This window comes from Erythrolamprus reginae, chromosome 4 (assembly GCF_031021105.1).
Source record: "Erythrolamprus reginae isolate rEryReg1 chromosome 4, rEryReg1.hap1, whole genome shotgun sequence".
Taxonomy (NCBI): Eukaryota; Metazoa; Chordata; class Lepidosauria; order Squamata; family Dipsadidae; genus Erythrolamprus; species Erythrolamprus reginae.
The window spans coordinates 24,721,305-24,738,453 of record NC_091953.1 but is presented as its reverse complement, the minus strand read 5'-3'; the positions used below and the strand labels follow the sequence as shown (position 1 = coordinate 24,738,453).

General features: G+C 43.3%; 1 protein-coding gene across 1 annotated transcript in view; it reads right to left on the bottom strand.

Moving 5' to 3' along the window:
- Positions 1-17,149, bottom strand: part of WASF3 (WASP family member 3) — a 45,841-nt gene that overhangs the window by 8,330 nt on the left and 20,362 nt on the right. The window contains exons 2-6 of the mRNA XM_070751690.1: positions 15,744-15,886; positions 14,397-14,531; positions 11,777-11,930; positions 7,876-7,993; positions 2,499-2,674 (exon numbers count right to left, since the gene is read on the bottom strand). Of these exons, the coding sequence (XP_070607791.1) occupies positions 2,499-2,674; positions 7,876-7,993; positions 11,777-11,930; positions 14,397-14,531; positions 15,744-15,876 (716 nt within the window). The 5' untranslated portion in view covers positions 15,877-15,886. The remainder of the gene's footprint in view (positions 1-2,498; positions 2,675-7,875; positions 7,994-11,776; positions 11,931-14,396; positions 14,532-15,743; positions 15,887-17,149) is intronic.

Sequence of the window (17,149 nt, the reverse complement as noted above, 5' to 3'; positions counted from 1 at the left end):
CGAGCTTCCCTCTCTCTTGCCCGGCTCCCCTCCAGCCTCATGCGGCCATAGGAAAGCCACACTGCACCGAAGCAGTTGGGGCTGTGGTCTTTTTCCCCTCGCAAAACCCTCACTCGGCCCACAGCGTGCAGCAATAACAGTTCACTTCAACAATGATGATGGTTCAAGCCACTCCCACCAGGTCACATGGCCGACAAGCCACTCCCACCAGGTCACATGGCCGACAAGCCACACCCTCAAAATAAGCCACACACACAGTGTGGCAGTAAAAATTTTGGCTGCCCATTACTGCTCCAGAGGCTTCAGATTCAGGTATGGTTTGTCATCACTGCATTAAACCAAAGGGCTTGAAAGATGTGAATTAGCTAAGATAAAGCATCAGTAGGATTATCAAAGAAAGATAGCAAAAGGAGACTCTTCCAGATGGAGAAATCAGAACTTGTTATCAGAATATCTCACAAAATATTATGCACTGAAAAATCTCTTCTTAATGCAGACAAAGCAACATACTGGCTAGAAATTCTGGAAATATATATAAGAAAACATTTGGTTTAAAACTTGATTATGCAACAGTTAGTGACAAAAACCTCTGCCTTTTAAAATGAGTTTTAAAATGAGTACAACATGACATAAGCAAGCCACAACAGATGTTAATGGAACAGTGACATTTGTGGGCTGCACTATTGGTTATATTTGTTCCTTTCTTCAAACTCAGTAGCAGAACAAAAATGAAATAAATGCCTGACCAATCTAATTCAAACACTGTACTTGAACATAGAGGCCTCTGGCTTAGCTCAAAGGCAACAGATGCAGAGATATGATATCTCATGAGTTTTTTTAATACTTTGCCTTTAAGCACACAAAAGTGCCTATCACAAAAAAGGGTCGTTTCCTGTTCTAGCTTTCTATGGTTGTTGGGTTTTTTTGCTGCAACAGGTTGCAAAAAAAAAACCTTTTAAAAATAAGTCTTCATGGTTAATCGAATTCAGGAAACTGCAGACACTAAATTTCCAAAATTATCCAAACTGAAAAAAGAAAGATATACCTCTTTGATACAGGTAGTTCTCGACTTGCAACCATAATTAAGCCCAGAAACTTATGTTGAAATTTTTTTTAACGAGTTTGGTCCCATTTTATGACTTTACTTGCCACATTTATTAAGCGAATCACAGCAGTTTTTAAATTAGTAACAGGGTTGTTAAGTGAATCTGGCTTCCTTATGGACTTTGCTTGTCAGAACGTCGTAAAAGATAAGTCACCTAACCAGTTGTCAAGCATCCAAATGTTAATCATGTGACCATAGGGATGCTACAACCATCATGGTTTTGACCTATAAAGCCCTACATGGCATTGGACCAGACTACCTCCAGGACCGTCTTCTGCCGCACGAATCCCAGCGGCTAATTAGGTCCCACAGAGTTGGCCTTTTCCGGGTCCCGTCGACGAAGCAATGTCGTCTGGTGGGGCCCAGGGGAAGAGCCTTCTCTGTGGGGGGCCCGGCCCTCTGGAACAAGTTCCCCCCGGAAATTAGAACTGCCCCCACCCTCCTTGGCTTTCGTAAGTTGTTGAAAACTCACTTGTGCTGCCAGGCATGGGGAAATTGACACCTCCCCTAACTACTTGGTTGATGTATAGTTTGATTGAGTTGTATCATTATTTTATTATAAGGGTTTTTTAAAAATTGTCTTTTAAATATTGGATTTGTACATTGTTTATGATTGTTGTGAGCCACCCCGAGTTTTCGGAGAGGGACGGCATACAAATCTAATAAATAATCATTATTATTATTATTATTATTATTATTATTATTATTATTATGTCAGTACAACACAGCAAACAAGATCACTATGCTGGATTTCATATTTCATCACCAGTCGGGCGCTTCCCAAGCACCTAGGACTGCGTGATGTAGCGGCGAATTATGTTTGCCGATCCCAGTAAAGCGGCCTTTTGCAATTGACAGATGGAGATTTTGTCAATTCCGATGGTTTTCGAATGTCCGCTGAGATCCTTTGGTACTGCGTCCAGTGTGCCAAGTACCACTGGGACCACTTTCACTGGCTTATGCCAGAGTTGTTGCAGCTCGATTTTTAGATCTTCGTATTTCACTAATTTCTCTAGCTGCTTCTCCTCAATTCTGCTGTCTCCTGGGATTGCAATGTCGATGATCCATACTTTCTTTTTCTCCACGATCACAATGTCTGGTGTGTTATGCTTCAGAATTCGGTCATCAGAATTCAGAATTATTATTATTATTATTATTATTATTATTATTATTATTATTATTATCATCATCATCATCATCATCATCATTATTATCATCATAAATGTGAAAAATGGTCATCAGTCACCTTTTTCAGTGCCATTGTAAATTTGAACGGTCAGCAAACCAATTGTTCTAAGTTGAGGTCTACTTGTACAAATGGAAGTTATAAATCTTGAATAGATGAAAGACACTAACCACCTCTGAATATATAAATCTTTTTTTATCAACAGACCTAGTTTCAGGGGACAGAGACCCTTCAGAAGATGCTCCAGGGTAAATATTCTGAGACAACCTGTTGTCTGGTCTAAGTTCTTTGTCATAGGCCATCATATTCCACTCCTGGCGCCTGTTCCTTGCTTTTCTAACCTTTTTCACCTCGCGAGTTGTGCCATCTACACGTTTCTGATCCTGAGATAATATAAAAAGCGATGCAGCATGCAAAAGAGAGAAACAAGGAAAGAGCAAGTTTAATGCTGTTAAGAATATGAAAATAAGAAGTGCAGGTGAGCCAAGCATAACCAAAGCATATACAGTGATATCTCGTCTTACAAACGCCTCCTCATACAAACTTTTCGAGATACAAACCTGGGATTTAAGATTTTTTTGCCTCTTCTTACAAACTATTTTCACCTTACAAACCCAAGCCAACGCCATTGGGATGCCCTGTCTCTGGACTTCTGTTGCCAGCTAAGCGCGAAATCGCAGCATCACAAAAACACAGAAGTCCAGAGGTGGGGTTTCAAGGACTTCCGTGTTTTTGCGATGCTGCAATTTCACTGATGCTCCCTTCGCTGGGAAACCCCACCTCCGGACTTCTGTTGCCAGCGAAGCACTCGTTTTTGCGCTGCTGGGATTCCCCTACTGGGATTCATCTGCAGCATTGCAAAAACACAGAAGTCCGGAGGTGGGGTTTCCCATGGAGGGGAGCCTCAGGGAAATCCCAGCAGCGCCAAAACGGGCGCTTTGGTTGGCAAAAGGGGTGAATTTTGGGCTTGCACGCATTAATTGCTTTTCCATTGATTCCTATGGGAAATATTGTTTCGTCTTACAAACTTTTCACCTTAAGAACCTCGTCCCAGACCCAATTAAGTTTGTAAGACAAGGTATCACTGTATTAGATTCCATTGGCTATTTATATAAACAAACTATCAGCTATGTTTCAACATTTATAGGATATGGACATCTGATGGTCCCCATATTCATTTCCCCCCCCCTCCAAAAGAAGGATTTTAATGTTATAGTTTGCAAAACTTCCTCTATATGATCTAGTCAAAGCAATCTAACTAACTAACAAATCAATAGTCTTTCAATGCATCACATTAAATAGCTTGAAAATATTTTCTCATTACATGCTGTGAGTCGGTACAAATGTGCCTACAAATAGCCTTTTGTTGGGTTGTCTTCCCAGCTGCAAATTAAGCCTGTTCAACTTTTAATTTTGTTCCTCAAATGAAGCATTTATTTATTCTGAAGCAAGTTGATTTCCACTTTTCCTAAAACTGAGCCAGGCACTTGTGGTTTTTATTTCTCTCAAGCATTTCTCATGTTAACTCATTATATATTTGTTCAATAGCTTAGGGATTTGGGTGGTGTGAGCCAATTCAAATGAGTGTTTTCAAAGTTTGGATGCATATAACTTTCAGATAGCTACTTGGAGTATAGGCCAGTGATGCCGAACCTATGGCATGGGTGCCACAGGTGGCACGCAGAGCCATATCTGCTGGCACACAAGTCCTTGCCCTAGCTCAGCTCCAACGTGCATGTGTGTGCTGGCCAGCTGATTTTTGGCTCACACAGAGGCTCTGGGAAGGTGTTTTTGGCTTCCAGAGAGCCACCGAGGGGATGGAGGAGGGTGTTATTACCCTTCCCCAGCTCCAGAGAAGGCTTTGAACCAAAAATCAACCCTGACAAGACGGAGTGGCTGTGGGTTCCGCCTCCCAAGGACAATTCCATCTGTCCGTCCATTAGCCTCGGGGGGGGGGGGGACTATTGACCCCCTCAGAGAGGGTTCGCAACTTGGGCGTCCTCCTTGATCCACAGCTAACATAAGAGCACCATCTTTCAGCTGTGGCGAGGAGGGTGTTTGCACAGGTTCGCCTGGTGCACCAGTTGCGGCCCTATTTGTTCAATAGCTTAGGGATTTGGGTGGTGTAAGCCAATTCAAATGAGTGTTTTCAAAGTTTGGATGCATATAACTTTCAGATAGCTACTTAGAGTATAGGCATGGGTGCCACAGGTGGCACGCGGAGCCATATCTGCTGGCATGCAATCCTTTGCCAATCTCAGCCAGTGTTCCCTCTAATTTTTTTTCGGGGTGAGCGGAAAAGTATAGTGTCTGAGCGGCAGTCCCTTTGGCACTGGGCGGCATATAAGAATAAATAAATAAATAAAGTGTGGGCGTGCGCTATCACACATGAGCAAGTTCTTGCATCCATAATTCTATCCTTTCTATCTCTCCCTCCCTCTTTCCTTTCTATCTCTCCCTCCTTCTTTCCTCCCTCCCTCTTTTCTTTCTATCTCTCCCTCCCTCCCTCCCTCTTTCCTTTCTATCTTTCTCTTCCCCTGCCTTTCTCCAAGCCCTTCCTTTTCCCTCTCCCTATCTAACTACCCCCTCTCCCTCCTTTCTATCTCTCCCTCCCTCTTTCCTTTCTATCTCTCCCTCCTTCTTTCCTCCCTCCCTCTTTTCTTTCTATCTCTCCCTCCCTCTTTCCTTTCTATCTTTCTCTTCCCCTGCCTTTCTCCAAGCCCTTCCTTTTCCCTCTCCCTATCTAACTACCCCCCTCTCCCTCCTTTCTATCTCTCCCTCCCTCTTTCCTTTCTATCTCTCCCTCCTTCTTTCCTCCCTCCCTCTTTTCTTTCTATCTCTCCCTCCCTCTTTCCTTTCTATCTTTCTCTTCCCCTGCCTTTCTCCAAGCCCTTCCTTTTCCCTCTCCCTATCTAACTACCCCCCTCTCCCTCCTTTCTATCTCTCCCTCCCCCTTTCTCTCTCCCTTCCTTCATCTTTCTTTCCCTCTCTCTCTCCATCCCTCTTCCTTTCTCTCTTCCTTCCTTCCTCTCTTTTTTGCTCTTTCTCTCTCCCTCCTTCCCTCCCTCCATGTCTTTCCCTCTCCCTCCTTCCCCCCTCTCTTTCTCTCTCTCTTGCTTTCTTTCCCTCTCTTTCTCTCTTGCTTTCTTTCCCTCTCTTTCTCTCTCCCCTCCTTTCTCTCTCTCTCTCTTTCTCTCTCGTTCACCACGCCGGCAACAGAGAGAAAAAGAGAGAGAAAGAGAGCCAAAGAGAGAGTGGAGGGTGCTGTTGTCTTCGCCTCTGCCCGGCGGCTCTGCAGCGAAGAGGAAGCAGCCATGCACCCCCTAGCTTTCTCAGGCATCCCCGGCTCCAGTCGGCCGGGCTCCCGGGAGGTGGAGCGTGTTCGGGCGTCGTGTCTTCGCCTCCGCGCGGCTCTGCAGCGAAGAGGAAGTAGCCACGCACCGCCTCTGCCCGGCTGACTTTTACCTGCTCCGGAGCCGTTTGTCTTCGTGGCGCAAAGCCACACAGTCCCGGACTCCCAAATCGCTCGCTTCTCCGGTCAGCAAAGCCATCTGCCCAGGAAAGCGCCATGCGTTGAAAAAGCACGATGCTTTCCTGGGGAGCCGGCTTGCTGGCCAGAGAAGCGAGCGATTTGGGAGTCCGGGACTGTGTGGCTTTGCGCCACGAAGACAAACGGCTCCGGAGCAGGTAACAGTCAGCCGGGCAGAGGCGGTGCGTGGCTACTTCCTCTTCGTTGCAGAGCCGCGCGGAGGCGAAGACACGGCGCCCGAACACGCTTCGCCTCCCGGGAGCCCGGCTGACTTCTGGAACCGTTTTGTTTTCGGCTGGGCGGAGGCGGCGCGCAGAGGCGAAGACGAAGACACGGCGCCCGAACACGCTCCGCCTCCTGGGAGCCCGGGCGAAAGCAACGGCTCCAAAAGTCGGCCGGGCTCCCGGGAGGTGGAGCGTGTTCGGGCGTCGTGTCTTCGCCTCCGCGCGGCTCTGCAGCGAAGAGGAAGTAGCCACGCACCGCCTCTGCCCGGCTGACTTTTACCTGCTCCGGAGCCGTTTGTCTTCGTGGCGCAAAGCCACACAGTCCTGGACTCCCAAATCGCCCGCTTCTCCGGCCAGCAAGCCGGCTGCCCAGGAAAGCATCGTGCTTTTTCAACGCATGGCGCTTTCCTGGGCAGATGGCTTTGCTGACCGGAGAAGAGAGCGATTTCGGAGTCCGGGACTGTGTGGCTATTCGGCAGCAGGTAAAAGGCGCCATGGATGCCTGGGAGGGTGAGGGGGTGGATGGCTGCTGTCACTGCCGGGCCTGGCTTGCGGTACACCTCACACGAGGGCCCCCGCAGAGAAGAGGCGCGCTCGTCGCACCCCACCCGCGCCACCAGCCCTTTTCGTCGGCACCCCCCCCCCCCCCATGCAGGCTTGGAGGCCTAGCGGCAGGATGGCCACCAGCCCTCTTTGTCAGCAGTCCCCCCCCCCACACCCAGGGAGGCTTACCTTACCCAGCCGGCAGCTAAACAACCGTTTGGCTGCCGATGGGCGTGGCCGGGGAGGGGAAAATCCGGAGTTTAAGGGGCGGGAAGAAACCGGCCTGCAATTGGCCGGCCCCTTTCTTTCCCGCCTTTCCTAAGGAACTGTTGCTGCCCTATGTTGTAGAGCAGCAGCAGTTCTCATTTCAAATTTCAGCGCGGAGGTCAGTCCTCCGCGCTAAATTTGAAATTCCCTGGGCTGAGAGGTAAAAACCTCTGCGCTATAGCGCACTGCGCAGCTTAGAGGGAACTATGATCTCAGCTCCAACGTGCATGTGTGTGCCAGCCAGCGGATTTTTGGCTCACACAGAGGCTCTGGGAGGGCAATTTTGGCTTCCAGAGAGCCTCTGGGAGGATGGGGAGGGCGTTTTTACCCTTCCCCGGCTCCAGGGAAGCCTTTGGAGCCTGGGGAGGGTGAAACATGAGGCTACTGGGCTCACCAGAATTTGGGAAACAGGCTGTTTCCAGGTTCCAGTGGGCCTCTGGGGGGCGGGGGAAGCTGTTTTTGCCCTCCCCAGGCATTAAATTATGGGTGTGGGCACTCGAGCATCCATGATAGCCTGAATTTTATTACAACTATGATCTGAAAATGGAGAATTTAGGCAAGGTTCCCTCATGATCTCATTTATATGCATTCACATTTCAAAGCAGTAAACTTCATTCCACAATCTAGTCCGTTATTTATGCACAGCTATGACAGGACTATGCAATCTTTCAAAGTTGAACCCTAAAATAATGAAAAAGTTCTTCAATTTCCATTATACAGAAACTTCTGAATTAAAGGATTTTATGAAATTTCTATAATAATTCAAAATATCTTCCAAGATATAATTATATTGTAAAACTAAGTGCGAGTTAAACACTCCATTAACAAATCTCCAAAAGAGTTTTATTTTCAAAATGCAGGCAAGCAATCACACATTTAAGATGAAAGGTAAAGGGATAGTCTGAAATACAGAACAGCTTTGTTTTTTACGTCAGGAACATCCTTAAAATACAGTATAAGCTATTTATCCTAAAACATAATGGATGAATTATGTTTATTTTTAAAAAATGTTTCAATTTACCTTCTGTCGTCTCTTCTCTTTTCTCTTATGCTCTGTATCTTGTAACATTTTTTCTTTCCAGAGGTTGAAGAAGTAAGAAGGATCAGTGTAAAATTTTAATCCATCTTTTTTATCGTCTCTGTTAAAAAAAAAGTGGAACAAAACATTTGTTTTAAAATGGCCATTCTTCACACTCTACTCAGCATGTTTTTGCAGATTTCACATAAAGTTAGTGACAGAGCAAATAAGTATTTATTCTGGGACACGAGTCACTATTACCTCTCCATAGGTTAATTTCCAATGGAAAGGATGCCAGAATACCATGTTGGGCATGCTTCATATTTGTCTAAGGAGCTCACAGGAGACCTTTGGGCCCAACCCATTTCCCAGAGTTGTTACTATGGGGCAGTAATGGGCAGCCAAAATTTTTACTGCCACACTGTGGGTGTGGTTTGATGGTCATGTGACTGGGTAGGAGTGGCTTGCCGGCCATGTGACCAGGTGGGAGTGGCTTGAACGATCATCATCATTCAAGTGAACTGCTAAGTCCTCGACTTACAACCTCACCAGTGTCGCTCTCTGGGGTGACAATTTGCTTCGAGTTTCCCGCACTCTCCTTCCTGAGTTGCCCCCTGCCTCAGGCTGGGTAGCTAGGCAAACGGGTGTCAATCCAATGTTGAGAAAAGAAGGGGGAGGAAATGGGGCCCCTGCAACTCCTGCCGATGCTGGTCTCCCTGCTGCTTTCCGAGGAGGAGGAGGAGGACGGGAGGGTAGGAGCTTGGCACACAGCTTTATTTATGTTGTGAGCTGCCCCGAGTCCTCAGAGAGGGGCGGCATACAAATCCAATAAATAAATAAATAAATTTCCGCTGGTAGAACTGCGTTCCATCCCGTTCTGCCTGCTGCCCACCCCTGCTATGGGGATACAATTAATGGAGGTCCCCATTTATGCTGCCATCAGATTGTGTGCTGGTGCCTTGTTGTAGTGTGGGTAGGCCTTACTGGGAGGGATGAGTGAAGAATGCTGGGAGAGTATGCAAAAATTATCTAACTTCAACAGACTCCCAAATCATTTAAGTTCCCAGCTAAAGCAAATGGGCACCTATACTGGGTAGAAGTAATGTGGGAAGATAATAATCACTTCAGTGACAATGGGAAAGTCGTATCTTCATATTGGAGAAAGCAATGGTAAGGCATCCTATATTTTGCCAAAAATGTCCACATGGATATTATTATTATTATAATTTATTAGATTTGTATGCCGCCCTTCTCCGTAGACTCGGGGTGGCTCACAACAATAAAACAATGTACAACAAATCTAATAATTTAATAAACACTAGAAACTCCATTATTAAAAACAAACATACACACAAACATACCATGCATAAACTGTATGGGCCTGGGGAAGATGTCTCAGTTCCCCAATGCCTGACGGCAGAGGTGGGTTTTAAGGAGCTTACGAAAGGCAAGGAGGGTGGGGGCAGTTCTAATCTCCAGGAGGAGCTGGTTCCAGAGGGTTGGGGCCGCCACAGAGAAGGCTCTTCCCCTGGGTCCCCCCAAACGACATTGTTTAGTCGACGGGACCCAGAGAAGGCCAACTCTGTGGGACCTAACCGGTCGGTGGGATTCATGCGGCAGAAGGCGGTCCCGGAGATATTCTGGTCCGATGCCAGATATAGTATAGATATAGCACCAAATAATGAGCTCTTCAGATCATATAGCTCTCACCACCCAACCTTCACAAACTTGTGGTTGTGGAGGAATTAAGAAGCAGGCATATTAGGTGTGATTGCCATGTTGAATGACCAAAATATACATACAAACAAGTGGGATAAAAATATAATAAGAGGGTGCTGCAGAGGAAGAGCTGGGGATTTTTCCGATTATCAATGATGATTGTAATCTGGCTAAATTAAAACCTTCAGGAAATATAATTGCTAACTTTACCATGCAGGATATGAAAATGGAAGCCATAGAAATGAAAATGGAACCCAAAATGGAAGACATAATTATAGTGGGAATGTAAGAAGCATGAATATGGAAAAACTCAACACATTTCAGGCAATAGCCAAATCACTTAATGACATAGTTGCCAACCAGTGATGGGCTGCCAAAATTTTTACTGCCACATTGTGGGAGTGGTTTATTTTGTGGGTGTAGCTTGATGGTCATGTGACTGGGTAGGAGTGGCTTGCCAGCCATGTGACTGGGTAGGAGTGGCTTTCCAGCCATGTGACTGGGTAGGAGTGGCTTTCCAGCCATGTGACTGGGTAGGAGTGGCTTGCCAGCCATGTGACTGGGTAGGAGTGGCTTGCCAGCCATGTGACTGGGTAGGAGTGGCTTGCCAGCCATGTGACCAGGTGAGAGTGACTTGACAATCATGCGATCGGGGGGGTGGCTTAAAAGTCATGTTACTAGTTGGGAGTGGCTTACTGACCAAGATAAGTTTTCAAATAGGTGCATGGACTATTTTTTTCAGTTGATTAAGTCACATTATTTGAATAGCCACAAAAAGGACAAATGATAGACAGCATTATTTTTTGAGAAGCACAGTAACATTTTAAGGTTTTGTACTGAACTCACAAAGTTCAGTATGATAACAGATTAGGCAAGTAGCTCGATTTTCTTTAATTGTAATAAACGTTCAGTTCTAGATGATTAAAATGATTAAAGTGTTTATGGGTAAAAACATACTATTTAATTATTTCCTGTTTTAAAATTAATTAAGGATCATATTGAGGTACTAGAGAAGGAAGAACAACAAAAAACTATTAAGTATTCAATAAATAGTGCATAAACTTACTACCCCCACTGTGTCTTCCTACTCCCTATGGGGGCAGCAGTCAATTACTGTTGCCAAGCCCAAAAGCATTTATTTCTTTATTTGTTTGTTTGTTTAATTTATAACAGAATTATCTGAGTAGTATCTGTAGTAGAGGAACCTACAGTCGAGAAATAACACAACAGACTAACACTTGCTAAAATAGTTATAAAACCCCTGGGAAAGATTTTCAGGATATGTCTATAGGATCATTCTTTGTCAAGTAGACCAGGTGTCCACTTGACTGATTTTTGCAGCCTTATTTGAAAATAAACCATCACAAAAACAACATATATGATGGGAAAAATGTGCTCTTTCTAATGAAATAAAAATGAAGGTGATTGAAGGCGAGAAAACAGAGAGCTCTGTTTCATCACCTTCAATTATCTTTATTAGAAAGAGTATGTTTTTTTCCTATCGCTCTCTGTTTTCTCACCTTCAAAGATTCCATCTTTGCAACCCAAGACTTGAGTTTGACACCCCTGCTCTATGTGGTTAATAAGAGCCCAAAGATTTGTTACTCATCAGGAAAACTTAAGCGGATTTCAAAGTATTTATTTATCTGAGTATATGAAGTTTCATTATGCTGTTCATTATTCAGTACAAATATTGACATATTACCTTCATCTCCGGGACCACCTTCTGCCGCACGAATCCCAGCGACCGGTTAGGTCCCACAGAGTTGGCCTTCTCCGGGTCCCGTCGACTAAACCATGTCATTTGGCGGGACCCAGGAGAAGAGCCTTCTCTGTGGCGGCCCCGACCCTCTGGAACCAGCTCCCCCCAGATATCAGAGTTGCCCCCACCCTCCTTGCCTTTCGCAAGCTTCTTAAAACCCACCTCTGTCGTCAGGCATGGGGGAACTGAAATTTTTTCCCTTCCCCCTAGGCTTATAGAATTTATACATGGTGTGCTTGTTTGTATGATTGGTCTCTTAAATTGGGGTTTTTTAGATTATTTTTAATATTAGATATGTTACATTGTCTTTTTATTGTTGTTAGCCGCCCCGAGTCTTCGGAGGGGGGCGGCATACAAATCTAATAAATAATAATAATAAATAAATAAATCTGTGTCAGATTTATCCATTTCAAATTACAATACCTGTATGATGTAAGAATATTCAGTGGGGGTGGTTTGTCACTCTGATTGTAAATATCAGCTATAGGATTAGGAATGCTGCTCTTTGAAACAACCTGTTGATCCTGTATTGTAGAACTTTTGAATGCTTTCTTCATATTAATATCTTGCAATGAAACTGTTGACAAAAAGAAGGGAGAAATTGCCATATAAGAGAGTAGTTATTCACAAAATAGAAACATAGAAACATAGAAGTCTGACGGCAGAAAAAGACCTCCTGGTCCATCTAGTCTGCCCTTATACTATTTTCTGTATTTTATCTTAGGATGGATATATGTTTATCCCAGGCATGTTTAAATTCAGTTACTGTGGATTTATCTACAACGTCTGCTGGAAGTTTGTTCCAAGGATCTACTACTCTTTCAGTAAAATAATATTTTCTCATGTTGCTTTTGATCTTTCCCCCAACTAACTTCAGATTGTGTCTCCTTCTTCTTGTGTTCACTTTCCTATTAAAAACACTTCCCTCCTGGACCTTGTTTAACCCTTTAATATATTTAAATGTTTCGATCATGTCCCCCCTTTTCCTTCTGTCCTCCAGACTATACAAATGCAAATGAAATGAACAAAAGCAAATAAAAGAAAGAAGAAATGGCTACAGCTGATGCATCTCATTTTGTATGGACAACAGGAATTGTGCGCTCCACATCTGAGACAAGATTGTGAACAAACACAATCTGTTCTAATTAAGACTAAAATACAAAGTCATTCAGAATGTTATTTATATGTGTATTCCTATCGTTATCTTTTTCTCTCTCTTTTGACAATTATTGTAAAAACAAAAGGAAAGGAAAAGACAACATAGTTATTTTATTAATCTCAATGATTTTGAGGTGTATCAGGACCTAATGCTTTTCATAGGAACAGTCATAATAGGATAGCTGATTTCTTTAATATTAGTGTTACCTTTTTAATAGCAATATTTCCTTATTAAGATTCAATGAATTCTTCAGAAATAGTGTTTTTCCCATTAAAGTATGTTGTGGTTGGCTCTGGCCCAGCTCCTGCCCCAGGGAATGGGGAGGTGGATGCAGGGGGAAATTCAACATGTCATAGGCCTGTGTTATTGCCGACAGATCAGAGTTTAGTTTCCTCGGACGAAGAAGAAGGTGGGAGTGACTCGGCAGAGGAGGGCTTGGCACACAGCCAAGGCAGTCAATCTTCCTTATCTTCTATAGCTTCAGATGATGACATTTTGGACCCACACAAGTGCAGAATTATGCGTGGAAGAGACCTAGTAAGAACATATTACAGGAAATAAGGGAGGCCACCTGTGTTTGGGTGGGGCTCCAGTAATTAGGGCTGCTGCTATAAATAGCAGCATGTGGGTTTGGCCATTGTGGAAGAATATCTGTTGCAGTATCGTCAGGAATCTTGTGTGCTGGACTTGGTTGCTTTTTCACGCCTTTGAAACCAAAGCGGAGCAGTGTGTGTGTGTATCTCACTTCGTTGGAAGAAGAAGGGGTGTGAAGTTTCTCCACAGCTGCTGGCTAAGTACTTAATGACTGCTTAAGGGAAATTGTACAGAATACCTCATTGTGTTGGGAAGAGTGCTCTTTGCAATACAAAAACAGTGCTTAGTTTATTTTGACTTTTGTGATAAAGAACATCGTTTTGAATTTTCAAAAGTGTGTGTGTCTGAAATTTGTATCCTTGAATTTTCGGGAGGCTCCTATCAGAGAGCCTGGCAGAACAAAGTAGAAACATTCTAGCAAAACACTGAATACAAATTGGACAAAATGGCCTAAAAGACTATTCCAGTTTTGCGAGTCCTCTAACCCTAACCCTAAAATCTAGTTAAAAATACATGAAGACATATTCTTGAAGAAGGGTGTCAAACTCGCGGTGTCACGGCGACATCACCTGACATATCAGGACTTTTTTCCACTTGGATAACCAGGTGTGGATGTGGGAAGTGCATGATCCATCTGGGCCATGGGCCACAAATTTGACAGCCTAGAACCATGATGATGAACCTATGGCATACGTGCCAGAAGTGGCATGCAGAGCCGTATTGGGGGGCATATGTTCTCAGGTCCAGCCAGCTGATTGTAACCACGTCTTTGTGTCAGTATCACTTTTGACATAATACAGTGGAACCCCGACATACGAGCAGCTCTACTTACGAGCTACTCGAGATACGAGCTGCGAGATTAGAGAAATTTTTGCTCGACTCACGAGCTCACATTCGAGATACGAGCCGAGAAGAGCCGGGCTGGCTTGCTTTGCTTCCGAGCGGAAAAGCCGTGCGTGTGTTTTAAAACATCGGAGCCGGCATGGGGAGGCTTTTAATCAGCCCCCGAGCCCCCAACCCGGACTCGGGGGTTGATTGAGAGCCTCCCCATGCCGGCTCCGATGTTTTAAAACACACGCGCGGCTTTTCCGCTGACTCCTGGCGAACTTCCCCGCTTCAGCCGACGTCTTTTCCCCTCAGCCCTCGGGCTTGCACGCATTAATCGCTTTTACATTGTTTCCTATGGGAAACAATGTTTCGACATACGAGCTGTTCGACGTGCGAGCCTCCTTCCGGAACCAATTAAACTCGTAAGTCGGGGTTCCACTGTACTTGCGGGAAACTGCCTACCTTCTTCCACAGTTGAATCCAGTTGAGTAACCTTGACAGACAGACGGTCAATCCTGTCTTGAAGAGAATTTGCCCTGATGTAAAAGTTGTTGGCTTCATTAAACAATTCACCAAATATGTCTTCAGCATGTTTGCCTAAAGAGAAAAAACAGAATAACGTTCCTCAGCTTAGAAATACATGTTTTTGTTTATTACTTACTGACAAATATTTTATAATGCTAATTTACACAACCCAGTGGTATTCTGACATTTTAAAAGAATATTATAAGGATTCTTCAAGTTATTATTGTTTTTAACCATCATCCTGATGGCTTTTTGTAAGCAATTCTATTTATCAGTCATAAATTATCCTTCATTATGCTTTAAAATGAAGCTGGAACTTCCAAAATAACATAGCAATTTATAACATCTCTGAATGGCCAAGACAGCTAAAAGTCTCCAGAATGACATGAAGAAACAAACAGCAATGAAGCCAGAATAGATTACTAGCAAAAATCCTTATATTTTTTTCCTGATGTTCCTAGCTTCATCTATAAAAACTAGGCATTTAAAATAAGGAATTATAAAGTACGGCATCCAATACATGAAATTTAGGCAGATTCTAATCCAAAAATGATTAGGGGACTGGAGGCTAAAACTATAAAAAACAGTTGCAGGAATTGGTATGTCTAGTTCAGTGTTTCCCAACCTTGGCAACTTGAAGATATCTGAACTTCAACTCCCAGAATTCCCCAGCCAGCATTCGCTGGCTGGGGAATTCTGGGAGTTGAAGTCCAAATATCTTCAAGTTGCCAAGGTTGGGAAACACTGGTCTAGTTTAATGAAAAGAAGGATCAGGGGAGACATGATAGCAGTGTTCCAATATCTCACGGGTTGTCATAAAGAAGAAGGAGTCAAGCTATTCTCCAAAGCACCGGAGGACAAGAAGCAATGGGTGAAAATTAATCAAGGAGAGAAGCAACTCCTCTAAGAAGAAATTTCCCGATAGTTAGAACAATTAATCAGTGGAACAGCTTGCCACCAGAAGTTGTGAATGCTCCAACACTGGAGGTGTTTGAGAAGATGCTGGATATTTGTCTGAAATGATGTAAGGTTTCCTGCCTAAGCAGGGGTTTAGACAGGAAGATCTCCAAGGTCCCTTCCAACTCTGCTATTCTATTCTATTCTATATTATTCTATTCTATTCCTTCTCACTTTCTTTGTTCCTTTCACAGCACATGTGCTTGGTGGGTTCCCCTCCCAAAACTTAGGATAAACCCGAAAGATGCCTCGTGTTCTTCAATTTTCCATATAAAAATAAGCAGAAAAAAATAGAGAATAGCATTAAAAACTACTCAGGAAACTTACTTAAGCTGCTTAGCTGACGTATGATAGCAGCAAGAGTACTATTGGTTACACATTCCAATTCGCTAGTAATTCCTTCAGGTAAAGTTCCTTGGCATAAGTGCCGAGGTTCAATGTTCCTTTTGATTAAGGGCATGTTTCAATGTCTGTAAAAAGAAAGGACAGAACGTTATTTTCATCCTCCTCCAACATAAAAGCAAGAGTTAATGTAATGTACAGGGAAGACATGGGTCCAAGTCTCACAGAGAATATTTTGGTTAATTAGCTCAAGATGATAATCCAGGAATATCATTTGTTTTGGTTGTGGCACCCATTTATTGGAATGCTTTCTCTCTCCAAATAATCACAGTGCCCTTGCTCTAGTTCAGGCATCTCTTAAAATATTCCTAAAATAATAGTTAGTTAGTTAGTTAGTTAGTTAGTTAGTTAGTTAGTTAGTTAGTTAGTTAGTTAGTTAGTTAGTTGTCTGTCTGTCTGTCTGTCTGTCTATCTGTCTATCTATCTGTCTATCCATTTATTAGATTTGTATGCCGCCCCTCTCCGAAGACTCGGAGCGGCTCGCAGCAGGAACACAAAATACAAATCCAATGATTAAAAAAAGCAGAACATTATTACCTAATACAACATTTAATAACATCAACGAGAATAGCTATCGCAGAATTTTGGAAAAATGAAAACATGCCAAATGAACGAAATTTAATTTAAAAAATGTTAGATTGTGCTGAAGCAGATAAACTAACAATGGAACTAAAAGAAAAAGAAAAAACGAAATACTACCAAATATTGGAAGAGTTTTACACTTGGTTAAATAAAAGAACACCTCTTTATAGTGCTGCGAGATAAAGAAACAATTTAAAGAACAATTTTCTTAAATAGTAAATATAGTTTTTGTTTTGTTTATTTGATAAGAACTTACAACATAAGAATTTAACTATAACAATATACAACTCAAACCACTGGTCCTAACACCGCCAAGAATTAAAAAAAAAAGAAGAAGAAGAAGAGAGGACACTGTCAACAGTCTCCACTACAGGAGAAGAGAAGAAATATATCTCTTGCTTGTTTTTTATGTTTTCTGTATTTTATGTAAGTGTACTGTTTGTTGTTATTTTCTCATTATATATATGTAAATAAAAATTATTTTTTTTAAAAAAAAAGCAGAACAGTTAAAAAGCCCTTGATTAAAAACATTCATGCAACCCAAACAAATCATACATAAAACGGAGCGGCCAAGGGGAATCAATTTCCCCATGCCTGGTGACAAAGGTGGGGTTTTAGGAGTTTGCAAAAGGCAAGGAAGGTGGGGCAGTCCTGATCTCTGAGGGGAGTTGATTCCAGAGGGTCAGGGCTGCCACAGAGAAGACTGTTCCCCTGGGTCCCGCCAGACGGCATTGTTTTGTGGACGGGAC